The 26,015-nt window shown below is 41.8% G+C and overlaps 1 protein-coding gene across 4 annotated transcripts in view; it reads left to right on the top strand.

The window, feature by feature from the left end:
* phf14 (PHD finger protein 14) overlaps positions 1–26,015 on the top strand; it is a 153,779-nt gene that overhangs the window by 116,667 nt on the left and 11,097 nt on the right. For 3 of the 4 annotated variants that reach the window (XM_076879579.1, XM_004560965.3, XM_076879577.1), the window contains one exon: positions 22,910–24,702. The exons of the other annotated variant lie outside the window; for it this stretch is intronic. In XM_076879579.1, coding sequence (XP_076735694.1) covers positions 22,910–22,984 — 75 coding nt within the window. In that variant the 3' untranslated portion in view covers positions 22,985–24,702. Of the gene's footprint in view, positions 1–22,909; positions 24,703–26,015 lie in introns of those variants that run through there. 4 annotated transcript variants of the gene reach the window in all.

The raw sequence follows: 26,015 nt of genomic DNA, 5'->3' as shown, positions 1-26,015 counted from the left end.
GCTGCCTGCTCCGTTCCAACAGGGCCGCCGTCCCTCCTTTGTGTCACCGCCACCGGCAGCCTAGGCAGCAGAACACGGTCGCTTCGCTGCGGCTCCTCTCGGCTGGGTCCCGGGTTGGCCGCAAGATGGTCCTCTGCCAGCGTAACCACCGCCGTCAGATCTGCCGGGCGGTGGCAGCGGACCCAATGAGCCCCCCACGAATTGCTCGAGGACGACCAGATTGAGCAGCCGAGCCTCCCCAGCCTGATCGCAGCCACCTCGCTGCCGCGTCCTCCAGCTGCCGAGCCCCTCCCATCATTCTGCTGGCTCTGAATTGACAGCGATAATCCTCCGGGGAGACACCCAAACGGTCCAGTACCGCCTGGCATACATCCTCAAACACCCCCCGCGATCTGGGGGGCAAGCTCAGCACCGCCGTCTGAGCCTTGCCCGACAGAAGCGGCAGCAGCTGGGTGGCCCATTCCTCCTCCGGCCAGCGACAGGCCAACGCCGTGGCCTGGAAAGCCTCAGTAAACACCAGCAGGTCCTCCCCTTCCCTCATCCGGTGCAATGTCACTGACGGGGGGGGGGGGGGCGCCGGCGCGGCTGCATTCCCCAGCAGCTGCTCCAGAGCCGCGGTCTGCTGCTCAAATTGCTGGCGAAGCAACGCCAACTGCTGGTCCTGTGTCGCAGCCTGTCGAGCCGCCATCGCCGCCATGTCCATCATCTTTTGGCCCGCGATCTGCAGCAGTTGGGCGGGCGGCTGGGCAGGCGGCTGAGCCGACGGGGGAGCAGGTGGAGCGGACTGGGGATCGGACATCGCGCCAGGGTTTCGACACCAGTGTGACGTTGGACTCGGTACACATAGACAGGACACGGACGTAATGACAGCAGTACTTTATTTCCGAATGTGATTTCACTGTGGTTTTTGTTTTCACTCGGACAAAGACACTCCCGCTCCGCTGTCACGCCCATGCCACAATTACCTTTCACAGAATGGCTACAATCACAGCATTCAGTTTTATTTATTTATTTAACAGTCTTTAAGTTACAAGATAATGACCCCACAATAATACAAAGATAACTCCAGCAATCAAACTACCCCTCCAAGAGCATGCACTTGGCGACAGTGGGAAGGAAAAATAGCTTTTAACAGGAACAAACCTGCAGCAGAACCATCTTCAAAGTTACAGTCATCTGCTGCGACTGGTTGAAGGTGAAGAGAGGAAGACAGGATGAAAGACACATTATAGAAGAGAGCCAGAGATTATAAGAGCTACTGACTAAATGCAGAGTGGTGTATAGTGAGTGCATCATGGGAAGTCCTCAGCAGCCTAAGCCTAATGCAGTGCAACAGTGGGAGGAATCAGGGTCACATGATTCAGCCCTAACCTTATGCATCATCAAAAAGGAAAGTGTTAGACTTAATCTTACAGGTAGAGAGGGTGGCTGTGTGTCAAATATAATTCAGTTCCAAGCGAATGAACAGTGTCCACTCATCAGCAGGGACATTCTATCTCATGCACGGAGGCAGATATATTATCCTCACCCATGCTGGTTGGCTCTCTGGACTTGTGCATGAAAGTTGTCAAAATATTTTTTATCAAAACACTTGAGCAATGGCCACAGAGTCTCACAAACACATTTTCAACAGGTTTTACTTGCAGTAAGGAGACGTACAGAGTCCACACCAGTGTACAACGCAGTGGACAAAGTACGACTAAAGCATACAGTGTCTTGCCCTCATTTATAATGTGATTGCACAGAGTTTTACAAGTACTTAAATGTGCTGAACTTTCCACTGCCCATGCATATATGCTGAGAACCAGTGTTCTTATCTTTATAACCTCGACCCCAACTGTCCTGTCTTCAGTTTGTTTGTTTCTCAATGTTTTGTCCTGTTTCACAAGTCCCCTTGCAGGTACACCTTAATTAACTGCTCTCGTGCAGACATAAGTTGAGCAATGGTTTAACAAAATTTCCCATCAAAAGGTGTAATTTGAATACTGCAGTCCTGCCTCAGAAGGTTATTGCCATCATTTAGAGTGCAAGAGCTGTGTCCACCTGCTCTCTTTTTATTGCATGTTTTAGAAGAGTGGTATTTTGAAAAACATCCTTTTTAAGTGCTTTGCAGTTGAGGTGCTGTGTTTTCTAAGTTTGACAACCCTACATTAGGATCTGTTGGTCGCTTTAGACATCCTCTCCCACCACCCCTTGATCCTGGAGTTAAAGTTTCTCCTACTTGAAACCACTCTACTGTTGGCTCTAACCCCTGTCAAGCAAGTTAGTGAGTTACATACTTTATCCATTCACCCCATCTTGTTTGCAGTTGACCTCTGGACTCACTAAAGTGTATTTGAGGACATATCTCTGGCCTAAAGCTGTAAGAGCTCTCTGGCCTCGGTGGGACTCTGAGCTCTTTCTACTATGGGTATGGCCACGTCATTGATTTTGTTCAGAGGTGTGTCAGTACAGCAGCAAGTTGGGCTATGCGTTTTATAGGCTGGATGTTCCACAGTCATCCCTGGCTCAGGCAGTGCTTGAATTTAATGTCTCAGGTCAACCTGAGACAGTAGATATTAGATGCATTGATGCATGCTCAATCATCCATGCAAGGAAATCCTCTTGTTACTGACCAATGGTCATTAATCATTGGTTGTTGCTCTTGGAACCGTGTCTTCATTCCACTTATTTTGTATACAAGGGTCAGTAGTACATGCAGAACTGGTGTGCCATGGGTTCCCCAGTTTCATCCACTGTTTCCCACTCGTACATAGAAGAAGTGGAAAAGTTGGCTTTGTTATCCAACTCTACATCACCAAGTCATTGGTTCAGGTATGTGGATGACACCTGGATAAAAATCAAATCTCAGGATGTACCACAATTCACTGACCACATTAACTCAGTGAACCAACACATAGGATACACCAGGGAGCATTTAAACTTGACAGGCTAGTCTTCTTAGACTGTGACATTTCCATCAGTCCACAGTAAACCAACACATTTGGATCAGTATCTAAGGTTTGATTCTTGTAATGGAGACCAGGGGTTCCATTACCTGGTTGGTATTGTTAATAATAAATTGTTGGATTGGGAATTTAAAATAGGGTAATAAAGAAAACACATTAGTTCTTATGGAGTCTTTTATTAGGTTATTTGACATACGTTTAAATTGACAGCTTGTAACAGAAAAGAGACAGTGGGACTGGCCATCCTGCCTGTGTCGGAGAAGAGCCAAAGTTAGAGCTGCTTGCAGTTAATCATTTATCAATAACCTAAACATATGTGAAATGAGAACTTGTAAAGGTACTCACCTGTCCTGGTTGCTTCTTGCAGGATGTGGAGCAAAAGAGTGAAAGCGGCTCAATCACCTGTTTAAGAGCTCTTGGAGCAGACCAGTGTGCCGGGTTAGGGAGTATGTTTAAAGAGGGTTTTAATTTAGATAGAAATGAGTGAAGCTTATGTTATTGGTTTGTTTATAGTATATGTTGGAAATATGTATATGTTTGTGATGTGCTTTAATGTTATTGTATGTTTGTTTGTGTGGAGGGTTATGTTTCATGTTGATTAGTTAACCCCCATACTTGGGCTATTCCGGATGCTCACCTGAAAAGGTAGAGTATAAAAGGAAGCCATTTTGTTTAGTTGTGGTTAGTGTTTGTGCTGTTGTCTTTTACTCCAGTCTCGCGTCATATTATTGCACAGAACCTATGACCGCCAGCCAAAACTGACAGTTCTCATCATCCACTGGAGCACAAACTGGGTGTCATCAGCATACTACAACACAGACCGAACACAATCTCCACAGACACAGCGGCCAGGAAAGCAGAAGAACATCATATTAAGAATGCCCTGAGTAAATGTGGTTATCCCAGCTGAACATTTGTCAAAGCTGGGAAGGCACCAGTGATCCAGAAGAGAAGAAGGACAGCATCTGCTCTACAAACAGTTCTCCCTCTGAAATTGCTACGTCCAAATGAACAGAATCAACTTTTTGCGATTAGCACAGGAAAAAAAAGTGCTTAGAATGAGTATGGAGGAGCTGGCTGACCATGTTAGTATGAGGGGCTGGACCCCTAACCATGGCTCAACAGGTGTGTCACAGACAGATGTGGTGAGATTGGAGCTTCTATATTTGGTCGTGTCAAGTAGATTCCCATAGTGAAACACCCCAGTCTTATTAAAGAACTAGGGATTATGTTATCTAACCCATAATTATATTGCAGGAAGCAGCTATCAGGAAATATATGCTAAGACCGGCTGTTATGTTTAAACAATGCACAGTTCATAGTAGGAGGCCCAAAGTTTGCCAAGAAAATCAGGATCTTTGACCCTGTTGTCCAAATGACAGAAACTGAGACTCATCTGACCAGGCACTATTTTTCCAATTCTCAGTTGGCAAATGTTGGACGGTCTGTTCAAATTTTTGCTTTCAATCTCATGTTCTTAGCTAACAAGAGTGTCACCTGATGTGGTGTTCTGCTGCTGTAGCCCATCTGGTTCACGATTTGATGTGTTGTGTGTTCACAATTGCACTTTTGCATACCTTAGTTGTAATGAGTGATTATTCTTTATGAGCTCAAAAGCAGCAGCACGGTGGCACAGTGGTTAGCACTGTTGCCGCACAGCAAGAAGGTCCTGAGTTCAATTCCACCATCAGGCCGGGGTCTTTCTGTGTGGAGTTTGCATGTTCTCCCCGTGTTTGCGTGGGTTCTCTCCGGGTACTCCGGCTTCCTCCCACCGTCCAAAGACATGCAGCTTGTGAGGATAGGTTAATTGGATAATCCAAATTGCCACTAGGTGTGAATGTGCGAGTGAATGTGAGTGTGAATGGTTGTCTGTCCCTGTGTATTGGCCCTGCGACAGACTGGCGACCTGTCCAGGGTGTACCCCGCCTCTCGCCCTATGACAGCTGGGATAGGCTCCAGCGCCCCCCGCGACCCTGAAAAGGACAAGCGGAAGCAAATGGATGGATGGATGGATGGGAGCTCAAAGTAGTGTGGCTATTCTTCTTAGACTTATGGCATCAATGAGACATTTTTGCCCAAAGACCTGCTGTTCATTGGATATTTTCTTTGTTTTTAGACCATTCTCTGTAAACCCTAGAAATGGTTGTGTGGAAAAATCCAAGTACACCAGCAACTTATGACATACTGGGTCCATTTGAAGCAGAGTTTGTTCAATTTTTGTCGTTGAAGCCGCAAAGACATAATAAGCAAAGACAAATATTTGATAGACAGTATTGTACTGTTCTTGCATTCCTGGTATGCCTGTTTGGAGCCATTTCCTAGTCAAGATTTTCTTAGATAACATTATAATAATTCTCAGTAGATATTTATCTGCTGGAGTGGTTCTGTTTGGGATTTCCAGGCCTGCGTACACATATAAGAAATCAAAAAGGATTTGGGTCCAAAAATCTTTTCCAAACATTTGTGGATGTCTTGTCAGAATGAAGTAACTTGGGGCGGGACCAGAATAGATGGAAGTGATTAGCCTTTAGACTGTCACATAGCCTCAAGTTTCACATCTCTTTAATAGTTGGGACTAATAAGGATCATTTTCTGTAAAAGAATATCGATATGGCACGTGAATTAGGTTTGTAGATAACCGTTAGATTAATCTGATGCCGCCAACACTTTCATGTGACCACGCTGGAAAACCCTGGTCCCAGCGTTAGGGTCAGTGATTCCAGATAACAAAAAGATATCCTGGATATGCTGACCTCGCACCATGGTATACAGGGTTCTGAGACAGTAGCTGGACTGCCTGTTTACCCTCATCATTAATATTTGCAATGAAAATATTAGTCTAACATCATGAAGTCTGTATGTGTTTCATAGTGTCGAACAAGCTTTGTGCAGTTAAGCCTAACAGTTACTACATGACAGAAACACCAACGATAGCTCTTTTAATAATTTTTTAAAGTTTACGTTTGTATACACAGGTCACACTGATTATTGGAAAAAACACAAACATGTTAATCAGATTTATTTGCTCTCTCTCCTCCTTCAACATCCTTTAATGCTAGATTTAATACAGAATTGGCGACTGAAACAAGTATGACACATACGAACATCAGGAGATAAAGACCTGATAGATACAACCTCAGTAAATTAAGTCAGTGTTCAACCTCCTTTGCCGTGAGACTGGGCTGGGCAGACATATCCAAAATCATCGAAGCACTTTTACAAATAGGCTCTGGTCGACAAACCAACCAGATATCTGAAGAATAAACCACTACATTCCCGGCTAAAAAATGTTAAAAGTGTATTTGGTGACACACAACCAGTGTTTTTCAAAGCACAGTTCAGTTAGCTCCTACATGTTCTTTCATGCACTGAAACGATGGCCACCAGGCCAAAGCAATGGTTTTGACTTAATCAGTGTTAACCCCGCCCCCTGACTTGATGATGAGCCTTTATTCGTCACTACAAATGTTGCACGTACATGTTACCTGCAGTGACATTGGACACTTTGATGGGTGAGGCTGACAGATAAAATAAATTCATGAAGACAACCGCAGGGCCACAAGTGCCAAAATGACTTAAATAAATACATAATTGTGTCAATAATTAATTTATTAAATGTATCATTAATTAAATAAAATTATAAATAAATACATAATAAATGTTTTAAATTAATTGAATGAACATTTAATTAATTATTGAAATATTTATTTAATTCCAATTTAATTCATTAATAAAGCATCTAAATAATGATTTAACAGTATATTTAATTCATTTTGTCACTCCTGGCCCTCCACAGTTAAAGATCATAACTTGTGTTTTTTTTAATATTTATAGCCTGATAGTGATCCAAATTCCTCTATTATCATCATGATTCTAGGTAGGGATACATTTGGTTGGCTTAGGTAGATAAAAATATCATCAGCTCCTTACAGTCTCCCTGTATATTGATTCCTCTAATTTGATTATCCTGTTTTATGTACTGGCTAAGAGGTTCAACAAACTGAGCAAATAAGATCGGTAACAGGGGGGCAGACCTGTCGGCATAATCTTTCAAGAGTAAATGGTTCCGATAGACTGCCATTTATTTTCATTTTGGCTGTTGGTTTATTGCAGATTGATTGAATTGCCTTAATGACTATTTGATGAAATCTAAACTTTAAAACTTTATAGAGAAATGACAATCTTACAGAGTCAAATACTTTTTCTGCATCTAAACCTATCAGCATTGCCTCAATATTATTCTTTTTATATGATGTATGACGTGGAGAGTCCTTCTAATTCTGTCTTGGGTCTGGCTCTGATGGATAAACCCAGCTTAGTCAAGATTAATAAATTAATGGATTATTAACATTAATCCAGGTTTAATACTGATCTTGGTTGATAGTGTCTATAATTCAATTTATCTTTTTCCTCCTTTGGAACAACAGATATGGCCGCTTCTTTCCATGAGCAGGTAACCTCCCCTCATTTAAGGACCCAGTTACACGCTGCCTTTAGTCTAGAAGTTAATTCCTCCCTGTAGGCCTTATACCATTCACCAGTGAAACCATCCATGCCAGGGCTTCTATGTGGCATTCATTTCTTTATAACAATAATTTTGCCCTGTATAACCGCTTGAGGATGCTGAGGACCCTTCTCTTTCTTACCTTCCACTCCGAGTCAGTTAGCCTCAGTTTTCTTATTTTCAGGACAATCCTTAACCCAATTATTCATGTGTCACCACACTAAAAAGAGCCTCATGTTCTCTTCTCCCTCCACTTCTCTGCTGCTCCCTGCCCTGCAGTATTTTATGGTTGTGACATGTACATTGTCAGCGGTGTGGTTAGGTTTGTTTCAGCTATCTGGAGTCCCTCTGTTCAAGCAACTTAAAGAAGTCCAGACGATTTTCTTTGCAAGCTCCTTTGACTCTTGATGTCACTGCAGTTGCTCTAGTATTGTGTCTTAAGGGAGAGGGTTTTTTTGTCGTTGAAACATGTTTTTCACAGTTCAAGATGGCTGGCGGTAAAGCTGTGGAATATTTAGCCAAACCTGGCCCTTGATGTAGGTCTGATGATGTTGGTCGAGGTTGATCCAGGTCTTGGTTTGCCTGCTACTGACACACTGAGGCATTTAATTAATATAATTTTTCATCCCTGCCTGTTAACATGTTCCCTCTCTGATTCTTGCAGTCCTGCCACAAGATAATAATCATTTCAATCTGTATTAAATGACACATACTATTTCTCTTTTAATTAATGTCTCCTCATCTTCCTTTTCCCCTTTTTGCATTATTTAATCTTATACTGAAATACCCATTTTTTAGAAATTAAAGTTAATTTATCCGCACATTTTATTGCTACAATATTTCACCATGTTTGTTTTTCATAAATTGGACATTTGGACTATTTTATGGTATACCTCTTGAGTCGGCTTTCTGTTTTGGACTTTGAGCTCCCCATATTTGTTCCTGGTGGTACTCAAGTTCAATCTCAGACATCCAATCTGTAGATTCTCAATCACAACTAATCAACCAATGGCTGTTTGTGAATTCAGGCCCAGTAAGTTGTCCCTTATGTAACCCATAATGCCATTAGCGTGTGTCTGCTTGTGGCAATCAGCCCAAACTAACGGTGATAATTTGCATCTGCCGATGGTCCTCAGCCCAGGTTAACAGATAAGGGGCAGGGATAGCTCAGTAGGTAGAGTGGTGGCCCCATGATCGGAAGGTCGGGGGATCGACTCCACTGAACGGCTACCCTGAGGTACCCCTGAGCAAGGTACCGTCCCTACACACTGCTCCCCGTGCGCTGCATTGGTGGCTGCCCACTGCTTCACTGGGTGAATGGGTTAAATGCAGAGGAACTATTTCCCTATGGGGACTAACACACACACTTTACCTTTACTTTACTTTACAGTGTTGATTTGCATCTTCCCTCTGGCGATCAGCCCAAACCAACTGTGTTTACAGAATTTTTCTCTGAATGGTGGACCCTCTTACCAAACACAGAATAATTTCAAATTCCTTAAATCAAATTATTTGTCCTTGAAAAATTCTCTCCACTCTGGATTCTTTATCAATTGAGATTTCAGCGGTCACTGTCTGCTCTCAGTTGCCAGGCACTCTTCTCCTCAGTAATTTGTTTGCAGGTAAGCACTCTTTCAGACTCATGGAGTCTAAATCCAGGTTTTCCTGAATCAACATGAAACCAAACTGATTTTCTGAGATTTATTAAAAGAAAGTTAAAACCTTTGCAAAGTGATTGATACAGCACGAACTGGCAAAGACAAAAAGGTAAAATAATAACAGTTCCTTTGTAGCCAACAAGTGGGAATCTTTGTCTGTTCAGCTGTAGGGAGCTCAGTCCTCACAGTCACGTAGGCACCAACCTGATGATGAACACAGTTCCAATTAGTTTGTTTACAAATATTCACACTCATTCTTTGTTCAAGAAAACTACATACCAATAGTAAGCTGGGCTTCAATAAGGTGAAACACAAATTTTCCATTACAGACCAAATAGAATAGAAATAGATTCTATAATTCTATAATTTTTATAAGCTATAACTATAATATCATCCACAGCAGGTGGCTCATAAGGTTGCTAATAGTATAGCACAACAACAGCAAAACTAACAACAACTACTATGAAGCAGGACAGGCCTTTCTTCTTAATAAAGTTGTATTTAATTACTACAGAAGACTATTGATGCTGACATTGTGGCGGGGCTTCAGGGGAGGCCAATACACCGGAATTCCATCAGCTCATCACGCCTCCCCTGTACAAAACGTGCCAGGACCTGTGGTGTGTTGTTGTGTGTGGAGGTTGTAGCTGAAAAGCTGCAACTGAGAGTGGTAGAGACAACAACCGAATGTTGAAAATGTGAACTGTGTGGTCGGGTCCATCTTTCATGATAAAAACATATTATCAGGGGTATGAAAAAAATGTATTAATAAGTTACATATTGTTAACATTTATAAGAAGTAGCTTAACATGACAAAAGAAATAACAGAGATTTTCTTATGCAGAACTAACTTTCTTTAACTAACGTGCTTTCAATTGCTTTATAACTGCAACTGTAACTGCTCCAGTAGGAACACCAACTGTATGTTAAACACATAAAGTATTGCAAAGGTCTTTTGGGTCCACTTGATGATCATGTCTAGTATTTTAAAGGGTAAGTCAAAGCAGGACAATTTGTGCAAAAAGTTAATGGACATAGATAAAAAGGATTAGTTTGATCACATTTGGTCTTTTATTTTTGTTGTTATGGCAGATTTATTCACAGCAGCTCTCATATTATTGTAAAATTGTAAAAGGGCTGATTCTTATATAGCGCTTCTCTACTCTCCCAGAGTGCTCACAGTGCTTTATACACCCACTGTACGCACTTTTTTCCCAAGAATATTTGGCATGCAGACTGGAGCAGCCAGGGATCAAACCACCAACTTTCCGATTAGTAGATGACCTGCTTTACCTCATGAGTGACACCCCATCAAGCAAGGTGGTAGGTAAGCAGACTCAGCAGATATTTTGGGTCCCCAGATATGACCAATTTATTTACAGTGATCTCCATAACACATGAAAGTTAAGCCTAAGATCCCCAGATTAACTCATAATAATAAAAATCTAAAAGCATATGGCCTAGGCAGCACAGCTCACCGCTCCTCCTCAGGGAAATGAGAAAGACATAAGGCTCACTACTCCACTGATTAGCTCATTTACATAAATCCCTCTAAGATAACTCTTGATAAGTTAGTCCGTAATCTCGAAAAACACAAAAACGAAGAAAACTTTCCTTAAAAAAACTCCTCCTCTTGGTTAAGGCCGGTGATGGCAGGTATGGTGATGATCCCAAACACCTAACACCTAAGGCTCAAAACAAAGAAACAAAGGTAAGTATGAACAAAGGAACAAACAGCCTCTGACTGACTGCAAATGCCAGCCTAATCCATCTGTCAATCTCTTGCTCCCCTCTCCCCTGGCTCGTAAACCTGAAATCCTGAGATACTTAAACGCCTCTACTTGGTGCAGCAAATTATCCCTGACCTGGAGTGAGCACTTCACCCTTTTTTAGCTGAGGACCATGGCCCCAGATTTATAAGTGCTAGTTCTCATTCCTGCTGCTTTACACTTAGCTGTGAACTGCTCCAGTGCGAGCTAGAGGCCACCACATGATAAAGCCAATAGAACGGCATCATCTGCAAAAAGCAGAGATGAGATTCTGAGGCCACCAAAGTAGAAGTCTTTTGCCACCTGGCTACACCTATTATGAAAGAATAGGTGACAAAGGGCATTCCTGGTGGCAACAGTTGACCAAACTCATGAGGTTGTGTCTTTAGAAAACAACTGTCCGAATTAAACATTGGGCTTGCAGGTCAAATACAACCCTCCAGTCACATCCATTATCAGCAGTTCTCCACTACACGCCGTTGGAGTAGAGGGTCGCAAGCTCGATTCCCGCCTGGCATACCAGAGTGAAAGAGATAAATAAGTCATGCTGGCTCGGTCATCGCCCTGATCAACAAGGTGTTGGGGAACCAGCGCACCCTGATGAGAAGTGGCCTACTGGAACAAGAAGGCATCGGTGGGCAAGAGAAGAAAATAGGGTTTTGTTGGAATGCTATTATGCAAGGAACCCTGGCGGAAGGGATTGCATGGATAGGATGAGGGATGTATGAAATCGTCGATACCCAACATCATCATTGACGGCAAAACAACTAGTAGCTCAGTGTTCCAACATTCAGAAGAAGAGACTGCTCTCACAGGAAGAGATTGACGAGGTACAAAACATATGCTACAGCAAGGGGGAGCCATCAGAGATTGGTTAGAGGAGCAAAACACCAGCTACTGGTAAGACTGAGCAGTCGCCCGAGACTGCAAGACTATTCAATTCAATTCAATTTTATTTATATAGCGCCAAATCACAACAAAAGTCGCCTCAAGGCGCTTCATAGATACAGAGAAAAACCCAACAATCATATGACCCCCTATGAGCAAGCACTTTGGCGACAGTGGGAAGGAAAAACTCCCTTTTTAACAGGAAGAAACCTCCGGCATAACCAGGCTCAGGGAGGGGCGGGGCCATCTGCTGCGACCGGTTGGGGTGAGAGAAGGAAGACAGGATAAAAGACATGCTGTGGAAGAGAGACAGAGGTTAATAACAGATATGATTCAATGCAGAGAGGTCTGTTAATACATAGTGAGTGAGAAAGGTGACTGGAAAGGAAAAACTCAATGCATCATGGGAATCCCCTGGCAGCCTATGTCTATTGCAGCATAACTAAGGGAGGATTCAGGGTCACCTGCTTCAGCCCTAACTATATGCTTTAGCAAAAAGGAAAGTTTTAAGCTTAATCTTAAAAGTAGAAATAGTGTCTGTCTCCCGAATCCAAACTGGAAGCTGGTTCCACAGAAGAGGGGCCTGAAAACTTAAGGCTCTCCCTCCCATTCTACTTTTAAATACTCTAGGAACAACAAGTAGGCCTGCAGAGCGAGAGCGAAGTGCTCTAATAGGGTGATATGGTACTACAAGGTCATTAAGATAAGATGGGGCCTGATTATTTAAGACCTTGTATGTGAGGAGCAGGATTTTGAATTCAATTCTGGATTTAACAGGAAGCCAATGAAGGGAAGCCAAAACAGGAGAAATATGCTCTCTCTTTCTAGTCCCTGTCAGGACTCTTGCTGCAGCATTTTGGATTAGCTGAAGGCTTTTCAGTGAGTTTTTTGGACATCCTGATAATAATGAATTACAGTCGTCCAGCCTGGAAGTAATAAATGCATGAACTAGTTTTTCAGCGTCACTCTGAGACAGGATATTTCTAACTTTAGAGATGTTGCGCAAATGGAAGAACGCAGTCTTACATATTTGTTTAATATGTGGGTTGAAGGACATGTCCTGGTCAAAAATGACTCCAAGGTTCCTCACAGCGTTACTGGAGGCCAAGGTAATGCCATCCAGAGTAAGAATCTGGTTAGATATCATATTTCTAAGATTTTCAGGGCCGAGTACAATAACCTCATTTTGATCTGAATTAAGAAGCAGAAAGTTAGCGGCCATCCAGGTCTTTATGTCTTTAAGACATTCCTGCAGTTTAACTAATTGGTGTGTGTTATCTGGCTTCATGGATAGATAGAGCTGGGTGATCAGCATAGCAGTGAAAATGTATGCTATGTCTTCTAATAATGCTGCCTAAGGGAAGCATGTATAATGTAAACAGAATTGGTCCTAGCACTGAACCCTGTGGAACTCCATAATTAACCTCAGTGTGTGAAGAGGACTCTCCATTTACATGCACAAATTGGAGTCTATTAGATAGATATGATACAAACCACTGCAGTGCAGTACCTGTAATACCTACAGCATGTTCTAATCGCTCTAATAGGATATTATGGTCAACAGTATCGAATGCTGCACTGAGGTCTAGCAGGACAAGCACAGAGATGAGTCCACTGTCAGAGGCCATAAGAAGATCATTTGTAACCTTCACTAAAGCTGTTTCTGTGCTGTGATGAGCTCTGAAACCTGACTGAAACTCTTCAAATAAGCCATTCCTCTGCAGATGATCTGTTAGCTGTTTGACAACTACTCTTTCAAGGATGTTTGATATGAAAGGAAGGTTGGAGATTGGCCTATAATTAGCTAAGACTGCTGGGTCTAGAGATGGCTTTTTGAGTAAAGGTTTAACTACAGCCAGCTTGAAGGCCTGTGGTACATAGCCGATTATTAGAGATAGGTTGATCATATTTAAGATCGAAGAATTAATTAATGGCAGGACTTCTTTGAGCAGTTTTGTAGGAATGGGGTCTAAAAGACACGTTGATGGTTTGGAGGAAGTAATTATTGAAATTAACTCAGAAAGATCAATTGAAGAAAGAGTAACTTAACATCAGTGGTACTAAGAGTAGCTGTAGATAATATTACATCTGTGGGATGATTACTGGTAATTTTTTCTCTAATGATAAAAATTTTATTTGTGAAGAAGTTCATGAAGTCATTACTAGTTAACGTTAAAGGGATGGTTGGCTCAAAAGAGCTCTGACTTTTTGTCAGCCTGGCTACAGTGCTGAAGAGAAACCTGGGGTTGTTCTTATTTTCTTCAATCAGTGATGAATAGTAAGATGTTCTGGCTTTGCGGAGGGCTTTCTTATAAAGCAGCAAACTATTTCTCCAGGCTAAATGATGATCCTCTAAATTTGTGACACGCCATTTCCTCTCCAGATTACGAGTCATCTGCTTTAGGGTACGTGTTTGAGAATTATACCACGGAGTCAGGTACTTCTGATTTGAGACCTTAGTTTTCACTGGAGCTACAGTATCCAGAGTCGTACGTAGTGAGGAGGTGAAATTATTAACAAGATAATCGACCTCTGCTGGGGTAGCGTTCAGATAGCTGCTCTGCTCTGTGTTGGTACAGGGCATTGAAGATGATAACAGTGGGTGGATTATATTCTTAAACTTAGTTACAGCGTTTTCAGAAAGACATCTACTTTGATAAAGTCTACTCTCCACCGCTGTGTAATCAATTATTGTAAATGTAAATGTTATCAGGAAATGATCAGACAGGAGAGGGTTTTCAGGAAACACTGTTAAATGTTCAGTTTCTATGCCATATGTTAAAACAAGGTCTAGAGTGTGATTAAAGTGGTGGGTGGGTTTTTTTACATTTTGAGAGAAACCAATTGAGTCTAATAACAGACTAAATGCCATGTTGAGGCTGTCATTTTTAGCATCTACATGTATGTTAAAATCACCCACAATAATTATTTTATCTGAGCTCAGAACTAGGCTGACCAGCCGGTGCACTGCCTGGATTGATTACAAGAAGGCCTATGACTCAATGCCCCACACCTGGATCCTGGAATGCCTAGACCTATACAAGATCAACAGGACCCTAAGAGCCTTCATCGGAACTCAATGGGGATGTGCTGTACAATGCAAGATACCAACTTCAAGCCCATAGCACAAGTCACCATCAAGTGCGGGACCTACCAAGGAGATGCTCTGTCCCCACTGCTGTTCTGCATAGGCCTGAACCCCCTCAGTGAGATCATTGACAAGACTGGCTATGGATACCGACTATGGAATGGAGCAGTTGTCAGCCACCTCCTGTAGATGCATGACGTCAGGCTGTATGCCAAGAGTGAACGAGACATTGATTTACTGATCCACGCCACCAGGATATACAGCAATGACATCGGAATGTCGTTCCAACTGGAGAAGTGTAATCAGATGATAACAAAGAGAGGGAAGGTAGTCAGAACTACCAGAAGGCAACATTGCAGACATAGAAGACAGCTACAAGTACCTAGGAATCACAGGCAAATGGGAACCATGAAGAGGCCACTAGGAAAGCTGCAACTACAAAGTACCTGCAGAAGGTCTGGGGTCCTGAGGAGTCAGCTGAACGGTAAGAACAAGATCCGGGCTATCAACACCTACGCCCTGCCCGTGATCAGGTACCCTACTGGGATAATAAGTTGGCCAAAGGAGGGAGATACAAGCCACTGACATCAAGACCAGGAAACTCCTGACCCTGCATGGAGGGTTTCACCCCAAACAGATGGACAAAATGGTGACGGCTAACAAACCAGACATAGTGGTGGTAGATAAACAGAAGAAGACAGCCGTACTGATAGATGTAGTGGTTCCAAATGACAGCAACATCAGGAAGAAAGAACATGAGAAACTTGAGAAATACCAAGGGCTCAGAGAAGAGCTGGAGAAGATGTGGAGGATGAAGGTAACAGTGGTCCCAGTGGTAATCGAAGCACTAGGTGCGGTGACTCCCAAGTTAGGCGAGTGGCTCCAACAGATCCCAGGAACAAAATCGGAGATCTCTTTCCAGAAGAGTGCATTCCCAGGAACAGCTAAGATACTGCGCAGGACCCTCAAGTTCCCAGGCCTCTGGTAGAGGACTCAAGCTTGAAGGATAGGCCGCCCACTGGGGCGAGAGAGGGATTTATTTGGCCTGTTGGAACCTGCCAGTTTCCTCCGGTAACCTACAAGCTAACTAAGCCAGATAGGACTCCTCTTTCAACTTAACAGCTCCCTTCATCTAGTTTGGGGATTACCGCCATGACAAACATCAACTAGTGTTGTAGTTCTGTAACTAAGTTTAAGAATATAATTCACCCACTGTTATCATCTTCAAAGCCCTGAACCAAGACTAAATTCAGATAAAACTGAGGTCATTGTACGTGGCCCAAAAATTCCTAGAAATATGGTATCTAACCAGTTTCTCACTCTGGATGGGATTACCTTGGCCTCCAGCAACATTGTGAGGAACCTTGGAGTCATTTTTGACCAGGATATGGTAAATGGCCTGTATTTGTATAGCGCTTTTTTCTAGTCCCTAAGGACCCCAAAGCGCTTCACACATCCAGTCATCCACCCATTCACACACTAGTGATGGCAAGCTACATTGTAGCCACAGCCACCCTGGGGCACACTGACAGAGGCGAGGTTGCCGGACACTGGCGCCACCAGGCCCTCTGACCACCACCAGTAGGCAACGGGTGAAGTGTCTTGCCCAAGGACACAACGACTGAGACTGTTCAAGCTGGGGCTCAAACCGGCAACCTTCCGATTACAAGGCGGACTCCCAACTCTTGAGCCATGATCGCCCCATATAGATATGTCCTTCAATGGACATATTAAACAAATATGTAGGACTTCTTTCTTCCATTTGAGTATTTCTTCTTCAATCACCTTTCTGACTCACTATGTTGACCTCTCTGCATTGACTCATACTTGTTATTAATCTCTGGCTCTCTTCCACATCATGTCTTTTGTCCTGTCTTCCTTCTCTCACCCAGTCGGTCAAGGCAGATGACGGGCCCCTCCCTGAGCCTAGTTCTGCCAGAGGTTTATTCCTCTTAAAAAGCAGGGAAAAAAAGCTTCTTTTTTCTTTCCCACTGTCGCAAAAGTGCTTGCTCATAGGGGGTCATATGATTGTTGGATTTTCTCTGAATTTATTATTGTAGGGTCTACCTTACAATATAAAGCACCTTGAGGCAACTGTTGTGAATTTGCGCTGTATAAATAAAATTGAGGAATCTAAAATTCAATTCAATTTAATTTAAAATAGCCATCCTTGGATTTCTTGACATTACTGCAAACCTTGGCCTTCTCTCAATGATCCTCATGATGTAGTCACCTGAAATGGTTTTCACTTCACAGCCTTATCAGTGTTCATTTGTGGAATTTTTTGCCTTCTTAATGGGAATGGGATCAAAAAAGTTAGTACACACCTCACCTCCATATAGATTATTTATTATATAATGGAAGATATTAGAATACCCATCCTTGCCCGCTGCCTCTCACTGTTGGCAACTGCAGTCCAGCCCCTCTCAAAGACTGTGCCTGTGTTGTTAAGACGTTAAGATAAGCGACTATACTGAATCATGGGACAATATTGAAGATATGACACTTTGATGCAATGTAAAGTAGTCAGTGTATAGCTTGTATAACAGTGTAAATTTGCTGTCAGCTCAAATAACTCAACAATACAGCCATGTAAAAGATCTCTGATATATGCCGATGCTTGTCCATGCAGAGCCCTGAATGTCAAAGTCATAATCTTAAAGTGGACTCTGAATTTAATGGGGAGCTAGTGCAGCAGGATCAGCAGGGGTGTGACATGAGAGTACTTGGAAGACTTGGTCAGAAGCCTTGTAGCAGTATTCTGAACACTTTGCAGACATTCCATGGAGGCCTTCCATGGTGAAACTTAGTCTATTAGACTCCATGCCCCAGATTTCACTCCATGAGAGTTTCCTCTTTTCCACACTCTCCCAATTCATCCAGCAACCCTGCTTGGCCAGTACCACGGCTCTGGCATGTCTGGCTGTTTCCTCCTGTCGACGCACCTACTCCACCACCATTTTTCGACGTTCAGTTACAGATGCCTGTTGCGACCAAGGTGTTACTGCGCCATGACCAAATCCCCCTCTTTCCTGTTGGACATGACCCACCACGTCACAATGCCAAAGAGCGGATTTCGCCTGTAGCACAGATGTGGCTGGGATCCACTTCCTCCGCGTTGCTAGGGTGGGAGCAGTGCCTCTCACTATGGGGTCCCAGGAGTCCATGAGTGACATCTCAAGCCTCACTTTTGCACATTTAATCTCCTCGACCAGGCAGGGGATAGGCAATGACAGTATCCCGTCGCTGTAGAGTCCAACGCTGCTGAGGCATTTGGGAAGTCCGAGCCACTTCTTAACGTAGGAGCTCACTAGCTTCTCTAGTCGATTGGCATGATTGAGTGAGACCTCGTACATTGTCAACGGCCACAGTAGTCTGTGTAATAACCCAAACTGGAAGCACCAGAGCTTCAGTTTCTCTGGGAGTGCAGTGTTGTTAATCCACTTGAGGTCATCAACCAAGTTCTGCCTTAATTGTTCTAGTTGCCACGTATCATTGAGGTCTGCATTATACCACCGTCCCAGGCTCTTTATGGGCTTCTCTAAGACTGTTGGAATTGGTTCTCCACTGATATAGAATTGCTCGGCTGTCAGTTTTCCTTTTGTGATGGAGATGCTGTGAGATCTACTTGGCTTAAACTCCATTTTTGCCCATTCTATGTTTTCCAGGAGCTTCTGTAGCAATCGCCTAGTACATGGTTTTGTTGTTGTAGTGATGTCATGTCATCCATGTAGGCCCGAATGGGAGGAAGACGAAGGCCACTCTTGAGTCTCTCACCTCCCACTACCCACCAGGATGCCCGTATGACCAACTCCATTGCCATGATAAATGCCAGAGGGGAAATCGTGCAGTCTGCCATAACTCCAATTTCCAGGTGCTGGCAGGCTGTAGTGGTGTTCTCAGCTGTCACACAAAACTGTAAATCCTGAAAGTAGATCTTGACCAGTCCTGTGATGTGGTTTGGTAGGCTGAAATAGTTGAAGGCCATCCACAAGATCTTGTGCGGAACTGACCCAAAGGCATTGGCAAGGTCTAAAAACACCACTTGAAGGTCTCTTCGTTCTTTCTTGGCAGTTTGAATCTGGTGCCAGATGATGCCGGCATGCTCCAGACATCCCAAGAAGCCCGGGATGCCGGCCTTCTGCACTGATGTGTCAATATATAGCAGTTTCTTTGCAGGAAGGTAGATAGCCTTTGGGCCAAGACACCGAAGAAGATCTTTCCCTCTACGTTCAGCAGGCTGATCTGGCGAAACTGGCTGAGCATGGAGACAGCTGGTGAAATAATCAAGTGCAAGGCAGCTGTTGCCTGGGAGCCAAGGAAACCTCTTTCTATTGAAGAGGTGGAGTCAGCCCCACCTAAGGCCCATGAAGTTCGCATTAAGATCTCTGCTACAGGCGTGTGTCATACAGATGCCTACACTCTGAGTGGCAGTGACCCTGAGGGGCTTTTCCCTGTTAGCTTGGGACACGATGGTGCTGGAACGTTTGAAAGTGTTGGCGAAGGTGTTACCAAGTTTAAGCCAGGTGATACTGTCATCCCGTTGTATGTGCCTCAGTGTGGTGAATGCAAATTCTGCAAAAACTCCAAGATTAACCTTTGCCAGAAAATTAGAGTAACCCAGGGTCAGGGTCTGCTTCCTGTTAAGACATCACGCTTTACTTGCAGGGGAAAGCAAGTGTATCACTTCATGGGGACCAGCACCTATTTTATGTTCCACATTCTTGCATTTCATGCTCTTAATTACTGAATTCTGTCTAATTGCTGCTGCTAGTGGTTCAATAAAAATTGCAAACAGTGAAGGGGAAAGTGGGCATCCCTGCCTGGTGCCCCTCAGGAGACAGAAGCTGGAGGATGTTTGGTCATTTGTTTTGACACAAGCTGTTGGGGAATTATATAATATTTTTAACCAGTTAATGAAAGAGGATCCAAAACCAAATTTGTGTAAAGTTGCAAATAGAAATTTCCAGTTAACTCTGTCAAATGCTTTTTCTGCATCTAAAGAAAATATTGTAGTTTCTAGGTTTTTACTGTATGAGTAGTCTATCAAATTGAGTAACCTACGTGTATTTGTTGATGAGTGCCTACCTTTTATGAAACCAGTTTGGTCAGGATGAATTAAGAGGGGGATTATTTTCTCTAATCTTTTTGAGAGAGCTTTGCAGATTATTTTAAGGTCTACATTTATAAGGGATATTGGATGATAGCTTGAGGGATATACAGGGTCTTTGCCTGGTTTTAGCAGGAGATTAATGTTTGCAGAATTCCTATTTGATGGAAGTCTGCCCTTTTCTTTAATTTCCAACAACGTTCTGTAGAAAACTGGTGCTAGAATCGACCAGAATTCTTTGTAGAATTCTGCAGGAAAGCCGTCTGGACCTGGAGCCTTATTATTGGGCATACTTATCAGGGCTTCCTGGAGTTCACCTGGTGTCAGTGGTGAATCCACTGCCATTGCTTGAGTGTCTAATAATTTTGGAAGAGTTATGTTGTACAAAAACTGATCAATTTCTTTTTTAGATGGGTTTATTTGTGGTGAATACAATCTTTTATAGAAATCCATGAAAATGTTGTTTATTTGTTTCGGGTCATATACCCAGATGGATCTTGAACAGCACATATAGTTGTTTTTTCTTTATTTATTTTTAGCTGGTTTGCTAGAAATTGACCGGATTTATTACCATGTTCATAATTTTGTAGGCGTAGTCTTTTTACTAAGAATTTTGTTTTTTTTATCAATTATCTCATTTAATTCTAGTTTTGTTTTGCGTATTTTGTTCAATGTTTCCTGATCTTGGTGGGACGCGTAGGCTTCTTCTAGTGATTTGATGTTTTTTTCTAATTCCTGAATATTTTTGTTTTCTTCTTTCTTTTTATGTGGTGAGAAAGAAATTATTTTACCTCTCATCACAGCTTTCCCTGCTTCCCATAGAACAGATGCTGATGTTCCGGGAGTGTCATTATAGTCTAAATATGATATCATATAAAACTGGCGTTTCATTTTTAAACTTGAGTGCGTCAAACCAGACACGGATGGTATTTGTAACAAAGAGGTCTGATGTATCTTTCATCAGATCTTTATACTTTGCGGAGTACAGGTAAGTGCTGAGCGGTAAGGGGGTAGTGCTTGTCCTTTCTAAATTTACCCAGGGTAAGGTTGTCGCTGAAAACCAGCATGAGGCCGCAGAAAGCTGGGCAGCCCAGTAGTACCATTTGAGGTTTGGAACACACAGACCTCCCCTGTCATACAGGAGATATAGTAGCGAAAGGCGCAGTCTGGCTCTTCTATTATTCCAAATGAATTTAATGAATATTGTTTTTGCCTTTGTGAAGAAGTCATCTGGAGGGCTGAGAGGAATGACTTGGAAGTGACTCTTTTTTAAAATATTTAATAAAGTCTCTTTAAGCATTGATGTATTAAATCTCCAGTTTTTACTTGGCGTAGTATTATTCTTGTGCATTAGTGTTAAAGATACAGGAGCATGATCGCTGATAGCTATAGGGTGAATCTGTGTCTGAAATGCCACTGAAGGATTCATTGTGAATGAGTTTATCTAATTAAATTGCAGCTTTTCTGTCAATATTTTGAAAATATCCTTCCTGCCATGTGGGGAATGATGTAAAAAGTTTGAGAACAACCTCCCCCCCCCCCCCCCCCCCCCCCCCAAAAATAAAAAAAAATAATAATAAAAGCTTCAGCTCCTGACTATTTTATATAGCACCAGACCCCTACGGCACCTACAATGGATGGTGGGGCCTTGTCAAAAGGTGGGCCCGGGTGACCCTGTCGTGAGCAGGGTAAGCTGATCCCTTGTTCTCGTTTCTGTCTGAATCCCTCTGTTCCCTTACCCAGTGTTCATGATCATCCCTCAGTATTTCATTTTCCCCATAGCAGTGGTCTTTTGCATGTGCATATGATCAAAGCTAACAATTACATTACCCCGGTTAGTAGTCTTACTACTCAACAACAAAGGTGTCATACTCCTGCTGCAATATTTTTTATCTTAAGATGGATTTTCAGTTACTGCCTTTTTTGAGCTATTGAGTTTCTCTAATTAAGCCAGACACACCCCATTGGCAAAATAAATAAATAATATTACTATTATTTAAAGAATTAGTTTGTCTGTGTGACTTGAATTTTAACATGCTAACCTAATGAGGCAACAGCAGGCAATGTACTCTTTAGTGTCTCTTTTTTCAGTATTCTATTATAAGCCAAGAAGTGAGATCAACTCCTACTGGATAACTATTTTCTGTGTATAAAGAGGGGAAAATTCTTGCTGGACAGTAAGGCTCAAAGGTCGTCTTATTGCTTGGAGGGTCAGAAGAATGCTGACAGATTTTCATACCTCATACTTTACACCTAAAGTTAATATAAGCAACAACAACAAAAAATTTATTTTACAATCCTTAAATGAGTCAATGACTACAAGGGATTTTCATAAAAGTAATAAAAACCATCCTTATATTGTGTTTATAATTACTTTTAAAAGTAAATGTAAAAAGGCGTTGGATTAAGTGTTTAGAAATGACAGCCATTTTTGTAAATAGTCCCTGTGTTTTAAGAGGCTTGAGTAACTGGACAAATTAACATGATATTAATTACAAGGACTTCACTCACTATGTATTAACAGACCTCTCTGCATTGAATCATATCTGTTATTAACCTCTGTCTCTCTTCCACAGCATGTCTTTTATCCTGTCTTCCTTCTCTCACCCCAAACAATCACAGCAGATGGCCCCGCCCCTCCCTGAGCCTGGTTCTGCCGGAGGTTTCTTCCTGTTAAAAGGGAGTTTTTCCTTCCCACTGTCGCCAAAGTGCTTGCTCATAGGGGGTCATATGATTGTTGGGTTTTTCTCTGTATCTATGAAGCGCCTTGAGGCGACTTTTGTTGTGATTTGGCGCTATATAAATAAAATTGAATTGAATTGAATTTTGAAAGTAGAAACAAATTACATCTTATCCCTCCTTAGGTTTGGTCAGGGAACCTGAAAACACTGTAGTGGTTTTTGTGTATATGTTGTCTATATAAAAGTGTGCTGTGTCTTTGCAGGAGGAAGAGGAAGAGCCGATGGAGGAAGATGAGGCTGTTCAAGAGGAAACAGCAGAGCGGGGGAATCCAAACTAATCCAGATAGAGAGGACACAAACACACCTTCTTAATGGCTGCGCTGCCACTCTGCTTTTGTTGTTCAGACTAAAGCACATGTAACTTTCTACTAGTTTCCCAAAGTTTGTAGACAAACAGCTTTTAGCTTCTACTTTAGGTTAGCAACCAGAGGTGTATTTTGACAAATGGTATTCAAATGTTGATATCTTTACTTTCAAGGAAAGAATTTGTAATTTTTATGGATGAGGGTGAAACCGACAGGTTTCAGACAGCCTTATGAAGCACATGAAATCATCCAGCACAGGAGTACACACAGAAACATATATTACTGAGCTCCTTCTACAGCAGTGTCTGACTCTTTACTCTGCTTTCATACACTTATGATCATCATGCCACACAAAGTATGCTCAGTGTCCTGTTTACAAGATGACACTTTTTCGTCAGAGCCCATAGAGCACCCCCCTATTCCCTGCTGACCATGCTTACACACTTAAACCAGTCAGAGGTCAGCAGTAATACCTCCAACAACTTTCAATGTGTGTTTAACTGGAGCATTTTATTTTTGTATCTTATTCATACCACCAGGATTTCCTACTTCTTATGAACTTATGTAACTAAACAAGGGAGAAAATAAGGTTTTAGGATTTGTTTTTTTGTTGATTTTTTTTTTTTTTTAACTTTTATTTTCAGCAGTACAAAACTTATTATGCTACATTTTGCCTTTGGATCTTAATGAATATCTTGTTTAGGAAATATATCTACTTAAGTATTTTATTTATATACTTTGTAAAGTAGAATTAGTTTGGAACTCTTTTACTTCTTTTTCATAGGTTGTTTGACCTGCTTGTAGGCTGTAATCATAACTAAATGTCCATGCTCTCACTCACTTTGCAATTGAAATTTAACATCAATTGAGGCCAAAGAGCATGGCCTTAAGAGGTCAAGTGCACTACAACTTAAGAAATTCAATTCAATTAAGTTTTATTTATTTAGCGCCAAATCACAACAACAGTTGCCTCAAGGTGCTTTATATTGTAAGGTAGAGCCTACAATAATGCATACAGAGAAAAACCCAACAATCATATGAACCCCTATGAGCAACCACTTTGGCGACAGTGGGAAGGAAAAACTCCCTTTTAACAGGAAGAAACCTCCGGCAGAACCAGGCTCAGGGAGGGGCGGGGCCATCTGCTGTTATTGGTTGGGGTGAAAGAAGGAAGACAGGATAAAGACATGCTGTCTTTATCCTGTCTTCCTTTATTAATGACAGCAAATAGAAAAATGGCATAAAAGCACACAAAACACAACAGAAGGTGAATAAAACATAGTGGAGAAAGGGGGGAAAAAACACTGCACCAGCTCACAAAAAAACAGAATTATTAGGAGTATTTTTGAAGCATTTGTTCCATCAATCTTTGTTTTGTGTCTTGGAGTTTTGTGTGCCTATTAGACCTTTTTTCTATTTGCTGGTATTTTTTTTTAAGTTGCAGTGTATTTGACTTCTCAGGGCCACTGTAAAGGAAGCAGCAAAAGTGTTATCTCACATCAACTGCTACAGTATCCACAACCTTAGAAATGTTTGAAAGTGGTGACTACATTTAGTTTCTATGACTGTTAACAGAGAGTAAACGAATCATTAGATTTGACCAGAGATCATGGCCTGTCAGATTTTTTGCCTGTCAGCAAATCTGAAGCTATCCCTTAAAGTGCCAATAAATCCGAATTGGAAAGCCTAAATGCTTCTCTATCACTTAAACTCACTAACACACGTTCAAAGTCTCATTCTCTAGTTATTAGCCTGTTTAGCGTCATACTACCTGGAGTAACACATCATCAGAAAGTAATAGTTGCAAAAAACCAAGAACTTTACATTTTATACAAAGCCAGAAAATACTACAGGAGCCGGATTACTATGGGCAGAAATCTGTGCCATCAGAAACTGAATTTGAATAAGTTCAATTTGAATTTGAATTGCTCAGATTGAATCTGAATTGTAACTTGAATAAATGCTTTTGAAAACTGAATTTGAATTAGTCTAAATTGAAATTGAATTTATGGTTTGAAAATGATCATCACTAAATTGAAATTGAATTTTATATTTTGAAAATGAATTGATTTGCTTTGAAGCTGCATTTTATCCTTTAAAAATTCAGCTCTCGAATAATTTCAGTTTCATTTCTCACCATTCAGTTTCAGTTCTACAATTCAATTTCAGTTCCAAAATTCAGTTTTTTGGAACTTACATCCGGTTCCGGTTCAAGCGCAGATTAATAGAACTACGTTTTACTAGCGGACCGAAAGTGTTACTGACGGGAATCTACAGCGTCTTGAGCTGAATTAAGACTTCAGAAAGTCATTCGTCATGGCGAATGACCAGCGGATAAACTCTCAGGTTGTTGTGTTTAATATTGGGTATACTTTTGTAGTTTTGAACAATACTCTGTGTATTCCTTTGTGTTTGCACCTTCAGTAACTGCACAGTACATGGCAGTGCTTCTCAGTCGTTGCTTTGCTGATATTATTTGACTTATACGTTCGGAATCTTCTGTGAGTTTTAATCAATTCCTTTTTACTATACTACCCCCAATTCATCACAAACTCACAACGTCTGTGATGAATTGGGGCTTGTCCAGAATATTCACCATTTGGTAGTCTACACAATATAGTGTTTTAGTTCATATTGAAAGCAAAATGCATCACCATTTTGCTTTACCATTTTCTTTAGTTAGCAAATACATTTGTTTGTAATGTAACAAATAATTCTGGTGAGTTTCAATAAGACATGTATATCTCTTCATACAGTTTCAGAAAAATCAGGTTGACACATTTTACACAGCTCACACGGTCTTTTATAACGTGCAGTACGTACAAAGCAGAACACATGATGACCACACAGTGCTTTTCTTTTAAGTCTGGTTTAATCAGTGCATAAGTTCTTAGCAGAAATATATCTTAAGACTAGAGTTTAGACTTGAATGGTGCTGGTTAGCTGTGATTTGAAGGCTTTTGTTTTACCCTTGCTCCTCTTGAGGTACATGTATTGGGAATGG

The sequence above is a fragment of the Maylandia zebra genome, linkage group LG22 (assembly GCF_041146795.1).
Source record: "Maylandia zebra isolate NMK-2024a linkage group LG22, Mzebra_GT3a, whole genome shotgun sequence".
NCBI classification, from domain to species: Eukaryota; Metazoa; Chordata; class Actinopteri; order Cichliformes; family Cichlidae; genus Maylandia; species Maylandia zebra.
The sequence above is the reverse complement of the archived record's forward strand: the minus strand, read 5'-3'. Positions and strand labels throughout refer to the sequence as shown.